Source organism: Grammomys surdaster, unplaced genomic scaffold (genome assembly GCF_004785775.1).
Source record: "Grammomys surdaster isolate TR1022 unplaced genomic scaffold, NIH_TR_1.0 191, whole genome shotgun sequence".
Classification (NCBI taxonomy): domain Eukaryota; kingdom Metazoa; phylum Chordata; class Mammalia; order Rodentia; family Muridae; genus Grammomys; species Grammomys surdaster.
In genome coordinates this window covers 13,985,699-14,012,587 of record NW_021604636.1, presented here as the reverse complement: position 1 = coordinate 14,012,587, position 26,889 = coordinate 13,985,699, and the positions used below count along the sequence as shown (strand labels likewise).

Genomic DNA, 26,889 nt, shown 5'->3' with positions numbered 1-26,889 from the left:
GAGCTGGAAAGAACCCAGATGTCCTTCAACTGAGGAATGGATTCAAAAAATGTGGTATATTTACACAATGGAGTATTACTCAGCTATTAAAAACAATGAATTCGAGAGGTTCCTTGGTAAATGGATGGAACTAGAAATTATCATCCTGAGTGAGGTAAGCCAATCACAAAAGAAGACACATGGTATTCACTCACTGATTATTGGATATTAGCCTAGAACCTTGAAATGCCCAAGATGCAACTCACAGGCCACATGAAGCCCATAAAGAAGGAAGACCAAGTGAGGGTGATTTGGTCCTTCTTAGAAGGAGCAACAAAATACTCAAGGGAGCAAATATGGAGACAAAGTGAGGGACAGAAACTGAAGGAGGGGCCGTCTCAAGACCACCCCACCTGAGTATCTATCCCATGTGCAATCACCAAAGGTAGATGCTGATGTGGAAGACAGGAAGTGCATGCTGATAAGAGCCTGATATGGATATCTCCTCAGAGGCCTTCAAGAGTCAGACATATTCAGAGGCAGATGCTCACAACTAGCCATTGAACTGATCATGGGGTTCTCAATAGAGGAGTTAGAGTGAAGACTGAAGGAGCTGAAAGGGTTTGTGGCACCATGAGGAGAGCAACAATACCAACCAACCACAGCTCCCAGGGTCTAAACCACCAGCCTGGGAGCACTTAGGGGGGGATCCAGGGCTTCAGCTGAATATGTAAAAGTGGAGGGCCCTGCTGGGCATAGGTGGAAGAAGAGAACCTTGACCTCATGAAGGCTGGATGCCCCAGGGGGTGGGAATTTTGAGGGTGGGGAGGTGGGAGTGGGGGGGTGTAGATAGAGGTTACATCCACAGAGAAGAAGGAGGAAGGGCGAGGGGATTGGGGGTTCCGAGGGGGTGGTGGGGGATGGGGTAAGGGGACAACATAGGAAATGTAAATAAATCATCCAAAAAAAAAAAAAGGAAAAGAAAAATCAAAGTGAATATCTGGTTTGGTTTGGTTTATTTTTTGAAACAGGATCTTTCTACACAGTCCTGCCTGGCCATATTAAACTAGTAATCCTCCTGGCCAGCCACCTGAATGCTAGGATTATACTCATGTACTGGTATGCCAACCTAAATTCAAGAATTTGAAGCAGGGCTGTGGTGCTGCACACCTTTAATCCCAGCATTTGGGAGGCAGAGGCAGAGGCAGGTGGATTTCTGAATTCGAGGCCAGCCTGGTCTACAGAGTGAGGTCCAGGACAGCCAGGGCTACACAGAGAAACCCTGTCTTGAAAAACAAAACAAAACAAAACAAAACAAAACAAAACAAAACAAAACAGATTTAAAAATTTATGAACACCAATTCTCCTGAAATTCAGAATGTGAGAGCATAACAGCTAGTTCATTTTTCTCCAGGAAGATAAGGCAAGGTGGCTTTGGTTGGGTCTCATTGCACTTTTTACAATGGCCTCAGTGGGATTTCTTCCACATGCTGTCCTAGAATGTGGCTTTGCTGTTTTCTCATCCAGAACTGGTGACCATTTCTTTATCATTTGCCATAGTTAGAACCTGGAATGTCCCTAAAGGCTGATATGCTAACTAACATCTTGGTCCCCAGCCTCAGGTGCTGCTGGCAGGTAGTAAAAGGTGGCTTCACCTCCTACAGGTCTCTCTCCTACCTCTCAGCATTGTAGCCTGTCCTCAGAGGGGAGAGTGAGACCCAGCTCCCGTCTCTACCTTTTTTATATCTCATGCTGAAGTTAGTGTTTTGCTTTGCTGTGCACCTCCGCCGTGAGTCACAGCTTTACCCAGGCTCAAGAAACAGGGCCAATCAGTCATAGAGTGGGCACACCCAACAGGGGGTCAATATAAAACTTCCTTTTTATAAGGGAATGTATCTCAGTGACAGCAAGTGAACACATCTCTTGGAATGTGTGTAAACAGTAGGGAGAAAATGATGTCTGGGTTCTATGAATAAGTCTTGACTGACTTCCAGGCTTTGGCTCTCTGACACCTAGAGCTCAGACGTTACACTGCTAGATGGCAAGCAATACAGAAAAGATGCTCAGAAGGACCTCATTTATACAGAAGCCAATTGACCATCAGCTTTCTGTCGTGTGAGTATGGCTCCCTGTAATTCAGCTTCACAGAGCTGTGCTCATTTTGTTTGTAACTGTCACATCTGTCCCAGGGTCACCCTGGTCACCCAGCTCAGTTTTTCCTGCAATGATTCCTAGCAAAACACTCCAACAAAACCACTATAGTGACATAGAGACCTTTACAACAAAAGGCTGGTGCCAGAGAAGGACCTTTTGACATTCCTGTTTGCTGATGGTTTTGTCTGCTTTTGGTTTTGAGATGGGCTCTCACTATACAGTTCTGGTTGGTGTAGAACTCACAGAGACCTGCCTACCTCTGCCTCTGTAGTGCTAGGATTAAAGATATGTGCCACCATGCACAGTTGACATTATCTCAAGATGAACAGGTACATTCTTGGGTCTGATAAAGTTACCTTTGACCTGGACAATATACATGTCTCTTCCTCTGATACGAACTGCAGAGATCTGCTTTTTCTTGCTGCCCTGGGCTAAGCTTTGCCACTAAGTTCTCTCTAATTGCACTTTGTGACTCTGGATCTGCCTACCCTTTTCATCCACATCAGTGTGGCTCTGATACATTGGGACTGGAAGAGCCACCTTGAATCTTGGCCTAGCTGGGCCCCCGTTGTCTGCCAGCAACATTTGGAACAGACTTATTTTGCTGTGTCCAATCAACTCACAGAATCATAAGATGGAGGGTTGTTATTTCAGAGCATTAGGTTGTCAAGCGGCTTTTCCCCAGATGGAGGTCACGGCCTGGAGTTTACTACATCACACTGAAAGTCCAAGACAGAGGGGCTAATGACGGTTACTCACATCACTGACTTCATCCTTCACTTTGCGGACATGCAGAAGCATGGGTGTGTCATGGATGGTGGTGTAGCCTCTGGGTCTGGCCTTGTTGTATTCCAGTTTATAAAGTATCTGAAGCAGATCAAAAAAGCAGGAAGGTACAACGTCAACATCTCTCCATTTGTGACTTGAAATACACATGACAAGTGAGTAGAAAGGAAAGGCAATTCAATAAGCCCAATAGGTATTTACATGCCACCTGCTGAGGCCTCTGCTTCTCCACAGCTTGCTTGCTGATTTAAAGACAAGTCTTCAGTATGAAAGAAGAGCCCTGTGTACAGTAAGCATGCACCCCCTTTCCTCCCGCCCCCTGACAGCTGTGTCCCAGACACCTGACACTCTACAGTGGGCCCCACCTGGGCAGATGCCCTGAGCCTGAAGATGCAGGCCCTTTGCTGTGAACTTACATCACTGATTTGCTTGTTGACTTTTGTGGTGCGAAGGTGCTCTGGGGTGTCTACAACGGAGGTGAATTTGTCCTTTGACTTCTCATACTTTTTCCTGTATTTGATCTAAATCGTGAAAGAAAGGACAAGTTACGTTCAAGAGCAGAGTCCCTAAAGAAAACTCATGCAACACCAGAGTGTGTTAGTATCATAGTGGCTTCTGCCTTAAATCCTAACTGGAGATGTGACACCGTTTGTATTTCACTGCAGTAGTATAGTAGCATGGACAGATACTTTCCAATATATTTCATATACATAGAAGCAAAGGGGCTTTCAGAGGTTCGGAGCCTGAGCCAAGTGCATGTGTGTAGTAAATCTCAGAGGAAGACTAGACTCTTCTCTGGACTGACAATCTCACTCTAACGTTCCATATTACATTGGTATTTTTCCATGCCCAAGTAAAATAGGTGTCCAATAAAATGAGTATATAGGACTTTTAAAGTATTTTAGATTTTTTATCTATCATCTCTCTTGTCTGTTTATCTATCAATCTATTCATCTACCTACCCACCCACCTATCTATCCATCCATCTATAATTTATCTATCTATAATCTATCTATCTGTAATCTATCTACTATCTATCCATCATTTATTTTTTTTCATACAATACATCCCAACTGTATCCTCCCTTCTCTCCACTCCTCCCAGTCCCCCCACCTTCCCTCTCCCCCATATCCAAAATGCACCATATTTTTGTAATTTCCAAGTCACTTTTTTTTTTGTGGTTTTGTTTGTTTCTTTTTCAGTTTCATGCAGATAAGCTGTTTTAAGCAGGACAGATACAGAGACCAACAAACTTTCATGCACAGTGTTTTGATGATCCTATCAAGGCCAAGGATGTTTATGTTTGTGTTTATATACATATTGATTTGGCAACAAACTAAAACGACAAGAAATCTGCTAATACAAAAGACTGGCTAAAGCCTTTTTGGTTTGGGCCAAGAGAATGGCATTTCATTAATGTTCTCACAGGTAATTAAGTTACCACATTTCCCTTCCATTCTATGATGGAAAGGTGGCAGTGTGTGCTCAATGGACTTTGTGGAATGATAATATTACCAACATGGATATGGCCAATGTCCGGAGGCTACATGGCTAGCCCTAGCTCTCTGAAAGACTCGCAGTGAGAACTGAGCAATGGGGCAATGAGAAGAAAACATTAAATATTCAGATCTTTAAAAGCCACTAATCTACTAAAGAACCTTAATTTCTAGGGAATCTGCCTCTTGAAGCAAACACTAAAAAAAAAAAAAGTAAATATTGTATCGTTTTGAAAAAAAAAAGTGTGGAGACTCTCCACTGATCTTTGAGGATTTCTAAGTATTAGCTGCATAGATGATGGCTGCCCGGTATGCCAGGCCATGGTTGTCAGAGTTTATTTTTAAGGAATGAATATTCATATATGCTTTATCATGAGAAAGCAGCAGGGGCAGAGGTCAGGAGAGGAGGCCAATGAGAGCGTAAAGGAGATGCACGGAAGGTCGAAGCCTGCTTCTTCACCCCGTGCTGGACATTACCTGGCTCCACATGTGTGTGTTGTAGAGAGCAGTCAACATATCTGGACGCAGGATTTCATTACAGCCTTGTTTCAGAAGCATCTTGGCACTAGATTTATATTTTCTCTGTCCATGCAAGGAGCAGTGAAGCACAAAAGAGACTCATGAAGACAGAAAGAACATGGCTCTATATCCCAGTCACCTCTGAGTGAAGAGATGTAGGCTTAACACACTTTGTGTACTCACAGAGCTGTGTGGTGAGGCCCCCATGTGGAAGGCAAGGAGTGTGGTGAAACATTTACACTCTGACCACCTACAATCCTTGCAAACGTGTGGGACAGAGGTAGCAATAGGTGTGCTACTATACTACCCAGACTGCTTTATGGAGATGACTTCGTCAGAACAGAAAAACAGAGTAGGGATTTCTTCTGTCTTTTTTCTCCCATAACTTTTTTTTTTCAACTCAATTTGCAGTTTTGGGTTCTGCAGAAGAATAAAACAGAGGGGGCCCCCCCGGCTTCTCTTTCCGCCTTCACCACAGCACAAGTGAGGACACAGAGCGTTTTGACTGGCACACTCAAATAGCTCACAGGCTCTTTGGGTGGCTACACAGATATTTTGAAACAGAACATCCCAATATCATAGGCAGAACCTATGACATCCTTGCAGCAGACGGGACGACACCTTGGGAGAAATCGGAGCACAGTCCTGTCTGGGCCGAACTGTCGGCCTCATCACAGTACCTGGCTGATCTGGTCGCCTGCGGTCTTAGCCAGCAGATGTCTAGGTTCATCGACTACCAGGTGGTATTTATCTTTCCGCTGCTCATAATCAGCTCTGTATTTTTTCTGCTCAAACATCATATTAAATTATAGCAAGAATATGACATCAAAGGTACATGGTGACATCTCAATCTAAGCACTCCAGAGAGTTTGAAACCTATCAATTCCCGGGACAATGTTTAGATGATCATACAGAGGGTAGGAATGATAAGTGAACATAGATTTTCCAGAAAGAGTCTGGAGCCCGGGAGAGAGAAACTTCTGGAGCAAACTGATGTACCTTAGGCCCATATGTTTCCATCTTTGCATCAGAGATGTTAGTGATGTCAGGCTGTATGGAATCCTACACTGTATTTAAAATGAGGTGCCAATAATCTACAAGTTTAATATACAAGGCAGCAAGAACCTAAAAGTATAATTAATGCTATACAAAGGTATAACTAACTATAACATCCAAAAGTATAACTAGGTCTACTCAAGGAAAGTTGTACTAATTTACTTGATGTTTTAAAAGACACCTGGAAATTAGTCATGATATAGGAAAAACAAAATATATCAAGACTGTCCTAGGAAGCTGCCGATGGTATTGTTTTTAGAGTTTTCCTGTCTAGAAATGTGTTGAAAAGAAATAATTAAACAAAAATGAATTGAAATCGGCAAAGACCATACATTTCTGTACTGCTGGCTACAGTCTCATTGTTAGTGATTCTTTACTAATTTTCTAACATGTTTGAACTTATGCAAGTCCACGGATTATCTGAAAGCAGAAAAGTATAAGTTTAGTTATAAAAACATCTAAACATCATAAAAACTCCCCAGTTAGGACTCATAGCTTGATTTTTTTTCAACTTGCTCGAATTATATTCAAATTACGTTGCTGTAAAAACGGGTATAGGAAAGAAGGGGTAGAATATAAAGGGAGGTGTAAATAGATACTACTATGGATCCAATTCCATGGGAGTGTATTTGTGTGCTTATATTTGAATATATTTGAACGCATGAGTAACGCAAGTATCCCCATTGAGAGAGTCAGGGTTCTGACCACTTCCATTTTGGTGTCTTTGTGGGACTACTGGATCAACCTTGACCGTCTAGGTCTCCCAGCTCAACATGGTTTAAAGGCATTCAGCTGATAGTCCACAGACTCCTTCTTCCTCTCTCTGGCACCATAAGACTGTGTTACAGAGGTGAAGATGAACATGAGCCTACTCAAGGTTTAGCAAAGCCTACCAGATAAAGACATTGTACAGTCTTTCCAAGACCTTATATGGAATGAACATTTTGGACAGATTTCCTGTCATGCTGTATATTAGGTTTTAATGAAATAGCCCTGCAGATTTCTTAAGAGAACTGAATAGGCTTAATCAAATTAGTTGTACGTACCTCATTCATCAACTGAGTTGCATACTTGAAATGCCTGTTAATTGGACAGTCAGCAACATACTTGAAGTTTGACTTTGTTCTTTCAAATACTTCTTTATACTTATACTGGGGGAAAGAACATAAGTATTTGATTGCATATCCAATCTTAAGGATGAGCAATGCTCTTTATCTTACAATTTTAATAATGCATTCATAGAGATAAGTTTTTATTGATTTTTTTTCTTATCTCCTGGGGCAGTGGAAAGCAGAAGGACTGACATCTTGAAAATAGTCCTAAATGCATAGAATAAACCATCTATTAGATGGTCACCAAATACAAATTCCATGCTGATCAAAGACCTAAAGCATTTTCTTCTCTGTTTTGGTATAGTACAGTGTTTCTACTTTAATGTATTTTGATGGGCCACATGAAAGTAGCTTTTAGTTCATTAGTTAAACTATAGTTTCCTAGAAACTAATCAGATAATTAACGTTTTACAGAGCAGGGTGGGTAATGACCTAGTTACCCTGCAACCTGTTTTTAATCAGTTCTACAAATTAAGAATGTTTTTAAATATAACTTTAAATGATTCTAACTAAGAAAATAGATGCTACAATAAATGAGACCCACCAAGTTTACTGTAAAATATCTTCTGTCTGGCACATATCAGAAGTTGGATGATTTTTATTTTAAGTTAAAGGCAAATTCAACTGTTTTATTTTTTTAAATAGAAAAATGAAGTCCAAAAAACTGTAATTCACCTCATATACCACATTGTTTGTAGATTAAAATAACCACATTTGATATTTGTTGCTATATTAATGCTTTAGTCAGGTGATTCATCCCTATAGATTCATGAGAGGGGATTCTGGAATAGTCATGAGTAGTCGTACTAGATAATTTTTCATCAAATGCAAATAAACTTCCATTAATGATGTCAGCATTAAGGAAATCTCTAGCCAGGCATGACTGCACATGCCTTTTAATCTTAGCTCTTCAGGGGGCAGAGAGAGCCAGAGTTCTGTGAGTTCAAGGCCAACTACTCAATACACACAGTGAGTTCTAGGTCAGTCCAAGCTACATATTAAGACCCAGTAAAAACCAAACAAAACAAACTTGAAAATCTTTAAGAAGTAAAGAGTTCAGTATGGGGTTTAGTTACAGGGTCTAGAAGTAAGGACAGAGGGGAAGCTACAAAAGGCTTTCCCGCAGTGCTTATCTCTGTAAGCTCAGCTTTATATTTAATGATGAAGCCATCATTCTCATGGGGAAGATAATAGATATACCTTGCTGTAGAGAGTCTTGTTCTGCTCAGCTAGTGTCAAGTCAGGAGTATCGTAGGCATAGCAACCAATGCCTTTAAGCCAGGTCAAATCTTCTTTATATTTTACCTAAGAGAAGAAGAATATCAAGGAGTTTTAGTAATTCATCTCGAATAGTTACAGGTTAGGAGTCATCCAAGTGAACAAATTGGAAACTCTGATTCCCAAAGTTTGTTAAATAATGAAGATTTAAAATAATCTGTTCTATTTAAATACATTTCCAGAATTACTGGTTTCTTCTTATGACTACTCTTATAATATTTAGAAATTTTCATTTTTATTATAATTAAAATCAACCTTAACCAGTATACTTTTCTATAGAGAATATCATTGACTTGCCAGCTAATCTTTCATATGGACAGGTGAAACCTATTTCTAAATGGGCCTTGCTTTCTGTCATATTCTCTTCAAAGGACCCAAGACAGGCATGAACTATGTTGGTTTGAGTCATCGAGGAAAACATAGGGTGACAAATTTGTATATAGTTCTTCCCCTTCCAAGCTCAGGATTATTCACTTAGTAATTAAATTTTATGACTTGAATAACCATACCCAAGATCTAAATCTATGGAAATGGGGCCAGCTAGATGGCTCAGCAGGTAAAAGGTACATGCCACAAAGGACCCTAATGGTAGTGGGAGAACTAACTCCCACAAGTCATCCTTTGAACCCAACACATTCACTGTTTCTCATGTACCACAGCATGTGATGCCTAGTCTCTACCCCTGCAAAACAACAACAACAACAACAACAAAACACGAGGCAACTGTTGTAGCAGTTTTTATGCAGTGGCTGATGCCACAGCTCACAGGACAGCATTGATTTCTAGGTGAAAACTAACAGTAATACTCACATCGCTGACAGCATCAGTGACTGCCCGGTGGTGGAAATGTTCAGGTCGGTCAGGGATAGAACTCCAGATTCCCAGCTGGCTCATGTAGTTTTCCTTGTATTTCACCTGTTGTAAAAATGTAAAGGCAGCTATAAAGTCAACCGAAAGTTAATGTAAAACACATCTCCCTGGCGTTTTAGAAAAGTAAGACTGCTTTTTAGAAAAAACAAAACCAAAAAACCATGTTGGGTTTCAGAACCCATCTCAACCAGTCACATCCAGGGACATACTTTACTGATGTCGTCTGTGACCTTGCGATGATACACAATGTCCAGGGCATCCTTCACTGTGTGGTACTTCCCTTTAGTCTTTTGAAATGTTTCTTTGTAGCGAAGCTGTTAAGAGAGAATACAACACTGATTAGGAAGATTACCAAGTTAAATAACTCGGGTCTGTTCAGTTTTAACCCTTGTGAGTTTCTTTCTTAAGATTTTCCCCATGAATAAAATTAGGGAAAAACTCGAAAAGCCATTCTACATGTTGGAAGAGAAAAAGACACTAAAGAAAACTTCATAATTAAAAAAAAAAAACATGGATTCATGAAATAGTAATGGATGGAGCCAGGGTTCATGGTTGTGCAAATGTCTGCAGGTTAGTGATGGCAAAACCATGTGGGGCATGTTAGAATTCTCTGTATGTCTTTGCTGTTCTCCTTTAAATCGAAGACTACTTAACTTAAACAAAATCGAAATATACGTAAATGTTAAAGAATTTATTTCCAGGATGAGGAGGATGCAAACAACAGTGAAGACCATAGCCTTGTTTTGTCTAGGTGGCCTGCTTTCAGTCCCGAGCAAGCATGTAGTGAAAGATGTGTTTTCTGAAATACTCTGTTCTTTAAGTGGGTGGTATTAGAAAATGACTTGTGGGTTCAGTCATGGTTGATACATTAAATCTAACATCCTTGTGCTGGGGTGATTTTAAAGATTAAACTTTCTTGGAATTGGTGCTACAGACTATTAAAGATTAAGGATATAAAAATTGCCATGGGGGAAGCTCTAGGGCACAGCTGGACCTTGGGATCTCTCTCTCTCTCTCTCTCTCTCTCTCTCTCTCTCTCTCTCTCTCTCGGTTTTTCAAGACAGGGTTTCTCTGTGTAGCCCTGCCTGTCCTGGAACTCACTCTGTAGACCAGGCTGGCCTCGAACTCAGAAATCTGCGCTGGCCTCTGCCTCCCAAGTGATGGGATTAAAGATGTGCACCACCACTGCCCTGCTCCTTGGGATCAATCTTAATGTATGGCCACCCCAGTGCAAAGAAAATTAAATTTTATACAAGTTAATAATGACAAGTATTGGTCACAGTGGCTCAAACAGTATACTCTCAGGATTTGGGAGGGACTGTTATGAGTTTGAGATCAACCTGGGCTACACAGTGAATGAGAGGCCATCTCGGCAACAAAGTAAAAGCCTACTTAACAAAAACAAAATGGGAAAAGTTCAGCTGTAACCTTGAATGATAAAGACAGGCAATGTCACATAGAGACTGAAATTGTGCTGAAGGATAGATTTTTGAGGTAAATCTGTGGTTTCCTCAGCTTGTATTTTAAGTACTACCTAGAATTGTCTCTTTCTTAGTAATTAGCTTATGTGGTAATGAAATCTAGAGCTATCCTGTGGATACGTAGTGCTGGCTGGGGCTTTCAGCTACATGTAAGTCCAGATGTCCAATCCACTAAGAGTTGTGGCAATAGATATAGCAAATCCGCAGTTGAGTTCTGAGGCACAAAGCCAGGAGGCCCTCCCTCAAATGGACTAATAATTCCTATCTTCAGAAACAGATGAACTCATTACCAGTAGAAGGCAGACTTTTCCCTGATCAGGTGATATGACCAAAGAAGTCTCCCCTCTGATTCTAGCTACTGTGTTCATGTGTCCTGGCATTTACACACTCTATAGTAGGCAATTAAGAGAAGAAAGAACATTTTCCAAGCGTTAACTAACAAGCTCAGTAGTGTAGTACACACATTATTCACATTTTTTTTGGTGTGTAGTCTTAGTTCATTGCCATGTTTCTCATCCTATTTCACACATAAGAAAAATTACATAGAACTGAAGAGCAGGCAAATTAATTGAATCTATGTGTTTTTTTTTCTACCCAAGACCTTGATTTTATGTCTAAATAAATTAGTTATCAGGTATCTCTAGGATACCGCCCAAGAACTACAAGGAAGGGTCATGTTGTTGCCCAGGAGATAACGAATAGCTTGCAGCATCTCAACACAGTTCTTAGCTACTTGGCTGGACTGATGCTGTGTGTGTGTGTGTGTGTGTGTGTGTGTGTGTGTGTGTGTGTGTGTGAGTGTGTATGTGTAGTGAGTGTGTATGTATGAGTACTTTCCTGATCCATGTTGTGGACAATGGCTTTAAGCTGTGGCTGCAACAGAACAGCTCTCCCAGCCACAGCAGGAGAAGAAAGAGAGAGACACTCACATCGCTGGCGTTCCAGTAAGCTCTCTTGGCTCTGATGAGGATTGGCGTGTCTGCAACTGGTGTATACTTGTCCTTCATCTTTTCATATTGAATCTTGTACTTTTTCTAAGGTATAGAAAGAGAAGAGAAAGACAAACAAGTTTAAATTTCATTATAATTACTGTGGCGTGTTTGTGTGTGTACATACATACATGTGGCATACGCATGGAGTCTGAGGATAACTATGTGGGTTGGTTCTCCTTCCAAATTTATATGGGTTCTGGGGATTGAACTCCAGGCTCTCAGGCCTGTCCTGCAAGTGCTTTTACATGTAGAGCCATGACACTAGTCCAAGTTTGGGTTTTAACCCTTTGCAATTTACACCCAAGTCACAAATCTAAGGGGAAGGCACAATGCATCTCATTCTTAGAGCAAAGCTTCTGTGTCTGGGTGATGATGGGCACACTTTGTAGTGGTAAAGGTCTCATTGAAATAGCAGGTGAAGGCTTGGAAGTATTTCTTAGCTTATGGATGTGTTGGTATGGAATCCTCTTCTTACCTCACTGACCATGTCCTTCACATCTTTAGCATGTTGCAAGGCTGTGGTCTGATTTCCAGCGTGGTGATGAGGTCTCTCTTTAGTGGCAAGCTCAACATAGAGATACTGGGTAATAAGAGAGCAGGGGAGGAGTTAGAGATGAAGTTTCAGTCTGTCCTCTTCATTTCGAATCTTTATCTATGTGTGTGTGTGTTTGGCTGCCTGAGGTTGTTGTTGGTGTATGTGTTTGTGAATTTGTTTCTCTGGACATGACATTTGAAAACACATACCCATGAACCAGCTGTCTAGCATTCCTCCTGCTGGACTTGATCCAGTGTAAAGCCATATGATAAAGAATGCCAACAGAAGACTGAGAGGATTCTGAAAGATCCTCCAGCATCCTTTCCCCCTAACTTTGCCTGCATATGTGACATAGAGTTTCAGCTGTCTGTGGATAACAGAAACATTTTTGAAGTGATCAAAGAACCACTTTTATTACTTAGAGCTCATGACCACTCATCTGAGGACAAGGTCAGATAGCTCTTAGCAAAAAAGACATGGTACCCTTTGCCTGTGAAAACCCAAGTGCAGTTACTATAGTCCCAAAGAAAACTCCAATATTGGTGGACACAGGCTGCAGCAAGGACAACAAATTTTGTCAGCTACAGCCCAGGAAGGTCAAGTAGACATTACTATCACATGCAAGACTAATCAATTTCATTAGTCATAGGCATTACCTGACTCTGAAGCTTCTGTCCTCGCTTGGCTCTTAGAAGGTCAGGGGTATCAGGAACTGAGGTGAAGATGGACTTCTGCTTTTTGCCTGAGGCTCTGTACACCAGCTACAGGCAAAACAAGAAACCTCTGTCACTTGCCCTTTGATGGCATGGCTAGTGTTCTGTGGATGCCCTGCTTGCTTGAGGGTAAGGCAGGCAACCAACTGCTGCAACTGGCTAAGTTTCTTCCTTCTAAACTGATGGTTCATAAATATTTGTTTCCTGAACCTCCCCTCCCTCCCCACCATTGCATCAATACACCAGACATCATCAAGCCACCCAATAGTCAATTACCCTGTTGCTGTATTCTTGGTTCCATACTCCAGACAGAAAAACTTGAATTAATGTTAGTTTATAGACAATTGCTTAAGACAAAGACTTTCTAAGCTATAAAATCATGTCAAACCTCTTATTTACCCTAGTTATAGAAGGGCAACTATTAATGTCCTTTTTACAAGAAGGGAAAGAAAATAGAGCCAGTGTGAGGCCAACTGATTTGTATAGACATTGGGATACTCTGTAGTCAAGAACAGAGGGACAGCTTTTCCCTGTCATCAGTGAGTACTTATCATCATAGAGAGGAACTGAGAATCTTGAGTACTCAGTCCATCTGGTCTGTCTGACTCTCATGTAGTGGCAGGTGATGCATCCTTACCTCACTTAAATGTGTCTTCAGTTCTTGTACTTTTCTGTATTCTGGGGTGTCAAGTACCACTTTGTATTTGTCTCTCATCTTCCTGGCGTTATCCGTGTACAGGTAATTCGACTTAGAAGAAGAAAGCCAGAAACATAAGTTGATTAGTCATTTAAGGGACCACATGTCATGTCTTTCAAATGGCTGTCATATGCAAACTGAGAAGGCTCTAAATGTGTCCTGGGATGCTAAGGTCTCAATCATTTCTACCCCGTTTTACCCCTCTTGGGGGAAACAAAACAATATCAAACAAGAACAGAAACAACCATCACTTAGCTAAGTTCATTACCTTTGTAACAGGCACAGATCATCATAAGTAAATTATGACCTACTCAAGTGGGTTGATGGCAAAGTTCTCCTTAAAAGTCGATGTAGGCCTAAGATTCTTTCTTCTCTTCTCCTGACTGGAAGCTAGCAATGGGGTTTATGATAGGTGTATGGGGAAAGCTATGTACTGTGAAGGCGTGTCCTCACCCAGAGTTTCCTCAGGTGCCGGGAGCGGACCATGTCAGGAGTGTCGTACAGGAAGCAGCCAAGTCCCTTCAAGATTTGCAGATCCTCTTTGTATTTAATCTGCAGAGCAAACACAGTCAGCTGGTTATGTGTCAGGGCAAATACAGGACAAAAAACACAGCCACACTTCTTTATTGGTGCGCAATTTGCTTTTTATGGTTTCAGTTTTCCATTGTCAACTATTATGAAAAACTATAAAATGAAAAATTCAAGAAAAAAGCAGTTTGTGCATTTAAATATCTTTTATTTTAATACCTTGTTATGATTATTTTACTATATTGTTAGTCGTTAAGCTTACTCTGTGCCTTATTCACAATTTAAACTCTATCAAGCGTATGTAGTAGAGTCATGATTTGATACATTCATTGGTGATCTATGGAAGGTTTCCTCTACAGAGAAGGGGGCACTGGACTTTTCGGGTTGATTCAACATATATACCTTATTCTCTTACTCTACCTAAATCCAAACTGTAAGTTAAATCTCTAACCCTGAGACAAGGGAGAACAGTGATATTGTGTTATCCTGTCTAAGGAAAAATTTGCAGATTCAATAGGTAGGTTCACCAGAAAAAGGAGATATCTAAGAAGCTTTTGTTTGTTTGTTTTTAATGGCAGTAGGAAGATGCTAAGAGAGAGTGCCAACAGGACCAGGAGGAGAATGAAACCTAATACGAACAGGGACACGGGACACTAGAACAGTAGGAGTTAGTGAAGTTCTGATGTTGACATAGAATGAGGGGTCACTGAACAAGCAGGCATGGTGGCCATCCCTGTTCCTCCACTGGTTTTCTCATGACATTTCCTATGGCCAGAAAACTGTGGGAATTCCCTCACAATTTTACCTCCAAATTTTATATTTAGTTAAGAAATATGCCCTGGAAAAGGCTTTTCAAAGCCCACACCCAGTATCTTAAGTGCTGAAAGCAATGCTATTTCTCAATAGGACTCCTTTAGAAAGAGCCTACAAGGTGCTTACATCACTGGTGATGTCTCCCACGTAGCGACAGTGCAACACTTGGGGTGTGTATGGCAGCGAGATCATATGGCCCTGCATCTTGAAGAAGTCTGATTTGTAGATCAACTAAAGTGGGAGGAAAGAACAGAATCACCTTAAAGAGCAAATGGCATTTCTTTCTGGACAGATGGCCTGTCTGCTCCCCACACTCTTACCTCACTGACAGCTTCTTGTGTCTTCTTGACTTGGCGGATTTCAGGTGTGTCTGGAGTTGTATGTATCTTGTCTTTTAGTTTGTGATACAGTTCTCGATAAAGTCTCTGCAGTGAAGGAGAAACCATTCTAAATGTTTAGGTCAGGATCATAAGGGCATCTACTGACTAACAAACAATTAAATCTTTACACGAAGGGCCAAGAGAGGAAACTCTGGGACTACAAAATGATGTAAGAGTAGAACTAGAGAAAATGCTTCCTTCATTTAGGTGAAGAATTCTGATTGCAAAGTAGTCTACGTTCCATGAGATGGTTGTTTAGTAGGGCAGATATACAAATAAAGCTGATAAATCAGGGTGGTGAGTCAGACACAAACACAACCAAATACAAGATAGATACCAAATAACATAGATACCAAAATGAATTCTTTCTTTAGAAAAATAAAAAGCTCAGCATAGTCTATGGAACCAAGTCTCTGTGATTATTTATCAATAGGAAAAAATAAAACCCCACACACTTAAAGAGGTGTACCAGAACCAAAATATGGTACTCATCTGGTTGTCCAGTCTGCAAGCTTACAAATGAAACATAAGAATTCTTAATGTTTTTCAAACAAAGCCATGATTTTGGAATTCAGTGTTTTTCCCAGAGAATGAGTGTTCACGGTACCTCACTAGTAACGTTGTTGACTCTCCGGACATGGACAAACGGGACGTCCTTGGGTCCAAGCGTATACCCATTTGCCTTGATGTGTTCATAGGCTTCTTTATATTTGAACTGAGAAAGCAAAGCCAGATGGAGATCAGTGATGGCTACACAAAGAACCGTACTGTATCTCTCAATTAGAAGAGAGACTGTGCCTTAATTTGAAATGTATTCTCTAAACATCAACTGTAAGAACCAGTCATCAACATAAATTAAATGTTATGTCTTTCTTATTGGGGTGTGTGTGCATGATGTGTACTTGTGGGTGAAGGACATGCATATGACATGCATATGGAGGTCAGAGGGCCAGTTTCTAGGATCTGTTTCCTCTTTCCATGGGCTCTGGGAGTCAGATATGGTGCTAGCTCACATGGCATATGCTTTTGCCCTCTGAGCTGTCTCATTGGCCCCAATGACATGATTTTAATGTGGTCTTAAGCCTTGAAAGTAATTAGTTGACTGATAAAGACACGTCTGGAAAGGTAAAAAAAAAATGCCCTCATCAGGTGAAGTCTTTTTGTAGGAGATGATGCAAAACTACAAGAAAAGAACTATCACTTTAATTTCAAAGTAGCTTGAAAATTAGGAAATATAAAAGGGATCAAGATAATACTTTTTAATATTGATGGATGACTTATCGAGTGATTTCTAAAAATAACAGTTTTGATTGTTAACTCTGTTAATGTCTATTTTGGAAGTGCATTATTGGGTCATGTTGGCACTGTCTGGTCAGTATGGTCAATTCCTAGGACTCTGAAGATGAGCATCAATGAGAACTTAATCTGGCTTTCCAGACAACGGCTGGCTCATGGTACAGCTTGCAGACACCACCCTTTTCTAAGACTTGTCCCTGGAGTACAGGTCTCAGGTCCTGACAAAACCCAGGAAAGGGAAGTGCCAGAGGCAACCAATGGCAAGTTACTAGCAGCAGGAATCTAGACACCACTTGGCTGCCCATGAACTGAGCACAGAGGTAAAAGGCAAGGTGAGTAGCTTCGAAGAAGTCTCCTCAAAGGGACACACAGTGATGCCTCCTAAGTTTACATCTGCAGCACACAGTGCATATATGACGTTACATTTCCAGTAAACGATGTGGCAAGCCCTTGTGATGCTTCTAGTCTAAGGCAGCTGAAACAGAGGCATCTTGACAGTACTGAATACTGAACCAAGGTGTCCATGACGTCCTGTTATAACTCACTATCCTAGTCAGGCACACTCAAACTGTAGAAGCAGCCAATGCCATCAGATCCCCAGGAAACATGACATCTGCCTCTGCCCTTTCCACCATCATGCTGTGTTTTCTGGGTATAATTTGAGCATGAGAAGAGATTACTGACTAATATTAGTTTCTTCACATTCAGATTTCAGCCCCTGACAGAATGAGGACTACTCACATAGCTGCTCATGTAGCGGGTGTCCTTGGTGTGATTGAAATGAGGGGTATCAACAGGGAGCCTGTACCCGGTGGGCAGGTAGCGCAGGCCTTTCTTGTACAGATTCTGCCAGGATGAAAAAGAGCAAGTAAAATGTTTTCTAGCATCAAATAACATGTAGTTAAACACATCACATGTAGTTCATTAGATTTTTGGTCAGACAGTTGATCTATTTATGTCCTCTGAACTAATTTCAAGAACTTCAGTTGTAAGAATCATGAATTCAGTCAGGTTCCTCTTGTCTTACTGTTTTGGGAAAAAAGACTTGTAGGGGTTGGTGCTGTCACTTCTGTAGGATCTTTACAAGATCTCCTAGGAGACAAGCCTAGCGGCATACCTGTGAGAGACTCCATTAGATTAGCCCCTGAACGTATCCAGGAGGGACACTCCTGATTGAGTTTACAGAGATGCAAAGACACACTCTGACTGAAAGCAGTACCATGTCCTGTGTTTGGCTCCTAGGTTGTATAGAAGGGAAGATGCTAGCTAAGTACAAAGACTCATCTCCCTCTGCTTCCTGACTGTGAACAGAATATAACCAGCTTCAAATTCCTGCCATCGTGACTTCCCTGCCATGGACCCCTGAACTGTGAACCAGGATGGTCTTTTCTCCTTATGTTTGTCAGGGTATTTCATGAAAGCAACAGGACAAATTAAGACAAAGCTGAAAGAGGGACATGGCTTATAGAAAAGAGGGTGTTTGTGTTTCCAAACATGTACCTGTCTGGTCTCATGGCATGTAGCAAGAATTCGGGCCATGCAGACAAGATAGGCAGCCAAGCACCATCTCTGTCATTAACCCCACCCTCGGGAGATACTCAAGCCATCGATGGTCCCTGAGATGGTTATTATTATGAGGCACATCTGATATTGTCCTCCTGTATTATCCAGACTTAGTGATATCACAGAATGAAGTCAAGATGGACATATTGGTGGAGAAGGAGTGTAGGATAAAGGTCTTAAATATTCTGGCTCTTAGAGGAGCTACAGGCTTAAGAATCATGCTTAAAAGTGGAAAAAACCTGACATTATATTCAAAATACAAAATAGCAGTAAAGCAGCTTCCTGAGGTCACAGAGAAAAGGGGGATGAGAGGTAGGCCCCCGTTCTTCTTTTTCCAAAGTCAAATGACTGTTCCTACCCTTATCTCTTACAGTTAGTAGCCATTTATAGCAAATGCCTTAACTCTGCCATTGTGATTTTAAGGTTTTTAAGAGTAGTGATGGCATACCTGTTCTCTTCTTCCTGACTTGCAAATATTGGTCAACTACATGCCTATTTATTATTTGTTTGACTGCTTCTTAGGAGGATCCCATTAGTCAAGAAGGAAGGCAAGACATACTGGTTCGTGTTTCCAACTCACTGAGTGGAATAGTACGTTATTTGTTTTTGCTGTTTTTGGTTTGTTTTGTTTTCCCAAGCTCACAGAATAGAACAGCCTTTATATGTCTTACAAGACCAGTCAGTGAGGATACATAAGCCAACCTGCCTCTATGGGCCCTGCAGCCTGGCTTTCTGCTGATATTCCCCTTTCCCAACACCCACCTCACTCTGAAGCTTGTATGCGTGGAGGGCCCGGTCCAGATCCACAGTTTTTGTAGTTGGGGCCACTTTGCCTCTGACACTGTGCACATAGTCATAGTGGTAGACAGCCTGGGTGCAGAGAGAAGTAAGGTGAGTTCATTCAGACTGCAGTTGCATTGTTAGAACGAAGCAAGTGGAAATCCATATTTAAGACTATGAAAATGGGGCAGCCTGCTTGCCTTGGCTCAGTGTTATAAATACACTCTCTCTCACTGCCATTGCTTCTTTGACCCTAGCCAGTGGTAGCATTTTGGAAGTGGGGACCTAGCTGGGGGAAATTGGTCAGTGGGGGCAGATTCTTGACCGAGGCCTGTTTCCCCACCCCTTTTTCTCCTTCCTTTCTACCACGAGGCAGAGAACTAGCCTTTGCCACATTCGATTACCACCAGCACACAGGGCCAAGAAACCACAGAGTGGACTCTCTAAAACTGAAAGTCAAATTAATTAGTTCTTCCTATGGTTTCTGTCACAATGAAAGAAAAGGAGCAGATTCACCTAGAGACCTCAGCTGTGTGACTCTGTCTTATGACGCAGTGGAATCAGAACCAGCTGCACATAGCCCTGAGAAGTATTAGCACTACTCGTGTGTCAGAGATAGGGATGGACATGTCCCCTCCAGAAGTTCAAGGTAATAAACAGGTGGGATCAGATCCTATGACTGGTTAGATTAGGTTACATTAATTCGATTTGACAACTGGTGGACTCTAATATTTACTTGCTACCTGTGCATGGAATTGAGAAAGGACAGCTTGGTGGCTCTCCTCTTTGCCTGCTCACGAGCATGACAGGGAATCTACACACATGCTTCCCCATGTTACACATAAAGATGCCAGGCCACAGAGAAATTATACTCTTTTCCCAGGCTTGTATTATACGGCAGAGGTACAACCCCAACCTACATCGTTAACGCCATGGCCTGCTTCCTTTTGCCACTTGGCTTCAATTATTAGACAGCCTAGACAGGGAGACATAAATGCCTCACAGTATGCAGAGTACAGCAATAAAGTACCACTGGATGCTCTAACACACAAGGCATTTCACAGACTTGGCTTGCAGCTTTACCCCTGCAAACTACTGATGCTTCAGTTGTCAGGGAAAGGGAGCTTTTCAGGCACCTTCTCGGGTACCAAGTCTAGTCCCCAGTTAGGAAGAGCTGCCACCGCCCAGTCCTTGGTTGAGCTGTGCCCTATCTTCGTTGCTACCCAGAGTCACTTCCCCAGGGAGGACTTACATCACTGAGCTGCTTTCCACTCTTGACTGCCTGAACATAGACCGGTGTATCAGTCACCAGCTTGTAGTCATTCCTTGTCTTCTGCACGTGAGCTTTATACTTGATCTGCCAAGAGGAAGCAAGCAAGCCTATGCTAGAACATCTATTGTACTGGACAGCACAAGATTTTACAGAGAGACTGAGGGTCACTCCCAGCAGTAATGTGCAGAGGATGGATTTGAATAACAACCCTCACTACCAGGGTTTACAGTCATATAGGGCTTTAGAATTATACAGATGCTGTGATGTCTTGCCCTTCTCTGAAAGCTCTTGCTGAAATCCTCACTATCACATTACTGTGTGGCAAACTTCCCTGTATCTCACAAATAAATCCCAATGATTATCCCAAAGAATGAGTTTTTCATAGAATAAGAATTATGAGCTCATTAATATATTCAAAACAGTTTAATATATTCAAAATAGTTTAAATACATCTAAATTAGTTTTAAGGAGAGGAGGGCCTGGAGTCACTTCTCCACAGAGGAGCAAGGCACAGCTGTATCAAGTTGTTTGAAAGAAATGCTAAATGTGTTGCTAAGAAACGACCACTCTCTTTTGAGCATCTTTCTCCAGCTCGGGCATCTTCAATAAGACTAAATTCACAACCGGGCCATGATACTGTTCTCACTGTACACATTGTCTCCTTGACTCTAAACTGTGTAGAGGTGTCTTTAGACCGACACATCAAATGGGGACACTCACATCGTTGCGTAGATCATAAGCATGTTTTGCATGGAGAATTTCAGGAGTGTCCCAGACGTAGCAACCAATGCCCTTCAGCCAGGTGAGGTCGTCTTTGTACACAATCTAGGGGGTTTCAGCAGAAGCAGAAGATCAGGAAAAAAAAATCTGACCATCCCTTGAATATTAAAGAATAGATGTACCCTAGACCCAGGTGACACGGGAGGGAAAAATAAAAGCAAAGGATATCAGCAATGAAGCTGAGAGGCCACAGAAATCTGCCCAATCCTGCTCTCAGGGATAACTCTAAAATCCCCTCAGACTCATGGGTAATCAGAACACAAGAGGGATAAAGGCCAAGGTGGACAGGCGGGCGAGCCTGCTTCTCAACAATGTTGGGGTGTGAGTATGTTGGAGCAACTATGGGAGGGTCCTTCTAAGCAATGGGCTTACGTCGCTGATCTGGTCTGTCACTTTTCTGACGTGACTGTTGACTTGTAAGTCAGGGTGGCAAATCCATTCGTGGAGGTGCAGGCGGTAGTCGATCTCGCTGACTTTCTTCTGAGAGTCCTTGGCAGTCACCATCTCCACCATGTCGGGCACGATGTTGATTTTCATCTTGTTCTTCTCGTACACTGATCTGTACAGGCGCTGTGAAAGTCGTTACAACCCAGTTACAAGGAAACCGCTGTGTTGTCATGGAACGTCTGTCTTCTCCAGATCATAGCAAACAGCTGGGGTGGGGGTGGAGGCTGGGGTCTTCTTGCATTTCGTATAGATTAATACCAGGATATTTTAAAAGGTCTATTTCTATGTTTATGTATGTGTCTGCGTGAGTGTATGAATGAGTGTGTGTCACATGCATGTTGGCTCCCATAGCTGGAGTTCCAGGCAGTTGTGAGTTGCTTGATATGGATTCTGAGAACTGAACTTGGGTCCTTTCTAAGAGCAGCAAGTATTCTTACCTGTGGACCATCTCATCTCTCCAACCTCCAGGCTGAGGTAATACTTAGTTTCTGTATAGATGTACAATGAGTGTCACATGCCTGGTTTCACAGAGAGTACTCTGATAACGCATGGCTCTTTGATTCGGCTTCCTTGTGCAGTGAAGCCTCTGCAGTACTTACATCGATGTTAAGTTTGCCCACTCGGAGACACCGCGCTGTGTTTGGATCATCGTCGACACTTTTTGGTAACGTGTAAAGGGCTTTGAACTTTTCATACTCTTCTCGGTATTTGATCTAGAGAGAACAAGTAGGAAAGCTTAAACATAAAGATTAAAGACTTACTGTTTAAAAAAAAAGATCATGAAACAATAGAAGGAGCCTGATCCAGCTGATGTTGGGTGGGGGTGTGGGTTGGACCACTTCCCACTGATCACTTCCTGACCCTTGAAAAGACACTAGAGCCAGCAACGGCCATTGTGAGACTATCAGGCAACATCTGAAAGTACTTTTATACTGAACAGTGCAAAAAACTGTATTGTTTGCTTTAAGTGCCCATGTCAAGTACTGCTGCCACTACACATTGTTTTTAGGAATACACTTAATCAACTAAAATGTTTTTAATGATGAGGATCAAAATCATGGCCCTAAACATGCTAGGCAAAGAGTCTCCTAGTGAGCCACAATCCCAGCTTATAGTAAGTGGTTGTTCAGTGATCTGTTAGTGATGTGGCTTCATCACCTGTACTATCTTGAGTGAAACATTCAGAATCATGCTTGGAATCTTACTCTTGAGAGGTGAAGTGCCCTGTGGTTGAGTGTGATAATTCTTGGATTTCACTTTCTCCAAGTATTTCAACAAGGTACTGCAGCCTGCCTTTAGATCTTAGTCTGCGCCACCTGTCAACCGATACTCGGCAACTCCACAAGCTAGGAAAAAGGTAAAGGCAAGAGCCATCCTCCCAGTGCACAGGAGTAACACACAGGCTCTCAGGACCCAGAGGAAATGAGAAGCTGCTCCACTGACTAGAGGCTAAGCAGAGTTCTCAGCAGAATCTTCCAGAACAGAATATTCCAGTCTCTTTCCATTGATCTCTCCCTCAGCTCTGAAAAATTAGCATTCAAATGAACTCTTTTTTCTCTTTAAAAATATTTCCAACTAATGTTAGGATCCTTAATTTTTCTATGCCCCTCACTCCTTGTTCCAACAATATGTTGCCAAGAATCTGCAACAGAAGAAGAAAAGCCTCCAAAAGAGGGGCGTGTGCCGCAGCCTCATCTGCTTAGTTATTTGGTAATGGTGTGATAACAAGTTACCAAATATACTAGCTTAGCTTTCTACTGGGTCTCACCTAACTCTATCAAAATATCCTATTTTTGATTTTGTTTTCTGAGACAGCATCTTACTCTGTAGTACAGGCTAGACTGGAAATTACTATGTAGGCTACATTTGCCTTGAACTCACAACAATCTTCTTGCTGCAGTCTCCCAAGTGCTGGACTTATAGTCGTGAGCCACCAGGCCTGGCTGGAAACTCCCTATTCTGTATGGCCTTTGGTGTCTGCTTTCTCTCTTCACTGCTGGCTGAAGCAGAGGCTATCTATCCATTTTGTCTGCCCATAGGTAGCCTGAAAGATCACATCTGTGTCCTCCTGGCTGCTATGTGTGACTCTCCAGGGACTGCAGGGCCCTGAGTTGAGGTAGTGAGCATAGACTCTGGTGCCCAGCTATTGGGAGTATTTGTCAGACACCCCCAAGAGTGATGGGGTGCTTCTGGGCAACATTTGAACAGCCTTGGGAATTCTTGGTATGGGGAACGGAGGAGGGCAGATGGTGAGGGGAGGCTATGATGTTTGCACTTGACTTACGTGGCTGGCCAGGTGCTTCTGGTTCTTGGCATGTGTCAGGGACAAAGTACTGGTTGGCAGGTTATAGCTGGTGGCTTTCACCTTATCCCAGGCCTCTTTGTATATGTTCTAGAAGGGTTAAAAATTTTGTGAGTACAGGAACTGAATTCTGGTTAGCTTCCACATCATCAAGTTTTTCTGTATCTCCATCTTTCTCAGATGGGCTTGGCCAACCCTAAGGCATTTCTTCAATTTCAGGTTTAATTGTATAGTGAGAATTTGTAGATAAAGTTGGAATTTTATGGTCCAGGAGAAAATTGACAAAACTTAGGGAAAGGTCTTATCTCTTTTTCTTACTCTCTCTGACAGTGGAAAGATAGCTCATAAGTGTTGAAAGAGACAACTCACACTGCTGTAGAGACTCTTCAGGTTCTTGGTTCTGTCGTAGTCTGCTGTTTCTAGCACTGTGGTATACTTGTCCTTAATCTGATGGTAATTTTCTTTATATTTCACCTGCAGACAAAATAGAATGAATTCTGTACCCTTGCTGGTGGAAGATCTATCTCTAAGACAAGAAAGGGTTTGCCCTACAAGTCAGGACAAGGACACTATACCTCACTGGCATTAATGCCACTCTGAAGAGCAGTCACGTAAACTGGTGTGTCTGTGACCAGGTTATAGTTCTGCAGATTTTCTTTACTTGCTGCTGTGTATTGTAGCTGTGAAGAAAAGCCAAAGTCACACAATATGGTAAAAAGCAGTGTTAGCTGTTTATAGCAACCCAGTCACCCCTTTCTTTATATCTGGGTTTCTGCTTTAATTTAAGAAGCAGGCTGCTGTCCCTCTGCAGCTTGCTGTGACTTTGTGTGGCAGCCAAAACAAGTGGCAGCTTTCCCCCGCCAAGAGAGAGGTCTGGATCTCTATGAGGTGTCTTTCTTCATTTTATTACTTGCTCCAAGCCACCTCCCAGTCCTCCCAGCAGCAGCCTGCTCTGCCAATAGTCCATCAGACCTGCTCAATCACAGCTCAGCCACATGCTGGGACATGTCCCAGATAATGATGTTTTTTTTTTCCCTCTCCAAACATATGTACCTGTTGTCAAAACACATTTTACTTCCTAAATTCTGTGCATTAACCAAGTCAAGATGACGATGCCTATGAATAGTTCACCATCCACCAATCCCCTCTTCTATAACTTTCTGTTATAAATGTGCATTGCCTTCAGCCATAGGACAGACTCATGCCAGAGCAGGTCACCACAAGAGGTTTGATTGGGACCAATTTGTTTGCCTTAGATCATACACCTTTCTAGCAGTCTCTCAATCAGAGCTTAGCAACAGCAGCCTACAGATGCTACCACTGACTATAATGACATCTGGATAGTTGGTCCTAAAGGGAGATTGGCTCACCTGACTCTGGAGGTCATATGATTTCTTGGCATGGAGGATCTGGGGTGTATCCCAAACATAGCAGCCAATGCCTTTCAGCCAGTTCAAGTCATCTTTATATACATTCTGCAACAAAGAAGAAACATGGTAGGCATTCAGAATTTACAGATGGTCATTGTTTGATGGTTTCTAACTGTTCTCTGGCCTTCAACCTGCCAAAAGCTTCTTCCTGGCTGGATGATGTCTCAGAGGGGAACAGTGTCTGAGAATAGTGCTGAACAGATTAAATATTCAACACAAGGGTCCTATGGCTCAAAGGGGATTCCGACATGAATAGTGGTTACTCATGCCACTTAGCGGTGAAAGTCTTTGGGTCTATGAACAGGAAATGGTTAACCACAGAAGGTTAACCAGGAACAGAAGTCAGTAGGCTAAGTCAAACTACAGAAAGGGCATCATACATCACTTAAGATCTCCTGGGCATTTCGGGCGCGGATAACATTGGGCTCCTCAGGAAGTGACGTCCACTGATGAAAGTAGTGTCGGTACTCCAGGTCACTGAGGATGTACTGGCACCTCTTTGCCAACACATGGTTCATCATGTCATTGGGAATATGCACGTTTGCTTTGGTGTCTTCATAATCTCTTCTGTAGTTCAACTAAAAATGTTTTTAAAGACAAAAATTATTACAAGACTAAAACTTGAATTATTCTGACCAATATCTTTTGTCTCCCATGTAGAACAGTACATATACAATAATGTTTAAGATAACACTACCAATTATAAAATATTTTTCCTATCCCTCTATTATGCTATGTCAACAGGGAAGTTGTTTTCTCCTTTTGCCAATTCAAAGCTCTTAGTGTGTGCTTGGTCAAAGAGGGGTGGGGGTGGGGGTGGAGAGTGGGACAATGTCCACAGACTTCCAGGGTACACAGGCAAGGGTGGGGAAATCTGAAAGATGATCCACCTCATACCACTCTCTTCCCAGGTAATCTTGAGTCACAGGGAAGGCTATAGATGGGTAGACATAAGTTGTACACATCTACAGGGAAGCAAGCCTTGCTTACCGCACTCCGCATCTGCTGGAAATCCAGGCAGTGGACCACACCAGGGAACTCACTTATTTCTTTTCCAGCCAAGTAGTGACCTTTCTGCTTCTCATAGGTTTCCTTGTATTTAAGCTGAAAAATGGATTCAACATTGAGGATTTCTAGAGTTTTCTATCCAGCTTCTTGTTCCCCAGTAAAGATGCTAACACTAAGAGAGGAAAAATGTCAGACGGACCTCACTGTTCACCAGGTCAGCATGCTTGGCTCCAACAATTGGAATATAGCGCTCATCCAGGGTGTAGCCGTAGGCCTTGGTGCCCTCCCATGCTCCCTTGTATAGTATCTGGAACAAAGAAACCCGTGTTAATAAAATTGCATCCAACGACATTCAGACAGCATTCAAACAACCACTAAAGTTGGGGTGGAAGGTTTATGTTCAAGGCAAGGATGAAAACTTTATTTGTAGTCATTAGGGTGCCTAACCTAGAACAGGGTAGTTATTTGATTAAATCTATAAACTGAGACATCTTATAACAGAGTTAACTGTAGAGTAGGGAGTGTGGGAAATTTTTATACAAGGGAGGACTTACCTAGCATTGCTATGTATTGTTATACGTGTTCTCTCTCCCTCTCCCTCTCCCTCTCCCTCTCCCTCTC

At 42.1% G+C, this 26,889-nt stretch overlaps 1 protein-coding gene across 1 annotated transcript in view; it reads right to left on the bottom strand.

Moving 5' to 3' along the window:
- The window catches only part of Neb (nebulin), a 198,940-nt gene that overhangs the window by 42,051 nt on the left and 130,000 nt on the right, over window positions 1-26,889 (bottom strand). Inside the window, exons 97-124 of the mRNA XM_028769166.1 lie at window positions 26,468-26,575; window positions 26,251-26,364; window positions 25,641-25,838; window positions 25,201-25,305; window positions 24,406-24,510; window positions 24,200-24,304; window positions 23,813-23,920; window positions 22,128-22,241; window positions 21,454-21,651; window positions 21,022-21,126; window positions 20,281-20,385; window positions 19,011-19,118; window positions 17,427-17,531; window positions 15,997-16,104; window positions 15,330-15,434; window positions 15,136-15,240; window positions 14,122-14,220; window positions 13,609-13,719; window positions 12,915-13,019; window positions 12,199-12,303; window positions 11,661-11,765; window positions 9,460-9,564; window positions 9,191-9,295; window positions 8,303-8,407; window positions 7,037-7,141; window positions 5,615-5,719; window positions 3,336-3,440; window positions 2,893-3,000 (exon numbers count right to left, since the gene is read on the bottom strand). Of these exons, the coding sequence (XP_028624999.1) occupies window positions 2,893-3,000; window positions 3,336-3,440; window positions 5,615-5,719; window positions 7,037-7,141; window positions 8,303-8,407; window positions 9,191-9,295; window positions 9,460-9,564; window positions 11,661-11,765; window positions 12,199-12,303; window positions 12,915-13,019; window positions 13,609-13,719; window positions 14,122-14,220; window positions 15,136-15,240; window positions 15,330-15,434; window positions 15,997-16,104; window positions 17,427-17,531; window positions 19,011-19,118; window positions 20,281-20,385; window positions 21,022-21,126; window positions 21,454-21,651; window positions 22,128-22,241; window positions 23,813-23,920; window positions 24,200-24,304; window positions 24,406-24,510; window positions 25,201-25,305; window positions 25,641-25,838; window positions 26,251-26,364; window positions 26,468-26,575 (3,159 nt within the window). The remainder of the gene's footprint in view (window positions 1-2,892; window positions 3,001-3,335; window positions 3,441-5,614; window positions 5,720-7,036; window positions 7,142-8,302; window positions 8,408-9,190; window positions 9,296-9,459; window positions 9,565-11,660; window positions 11,766-12,198; window positions 12,304-12,914; window positions 13,020-13,608; window positions 13,720-14,121; window positions 14,221-15,135; window positions 15,241-15,329; window positions 15,435-15,996; window positions 16,105-17,426; window positions 17,532-19,010; window positions 19,119-20,280; window positions 20,386-21,021; window positions 21,127-21,453; window positions 21,652-22,127; window positions 22,242-23,812; window positions 23,921-24,199; window positions 24,305-24,405; window positions 24,511-25,200; window positions 25,306-25,640; window positions 25,839-26,250; window positions 26,365-26,467; window positions 26,576-26,889) is intronic.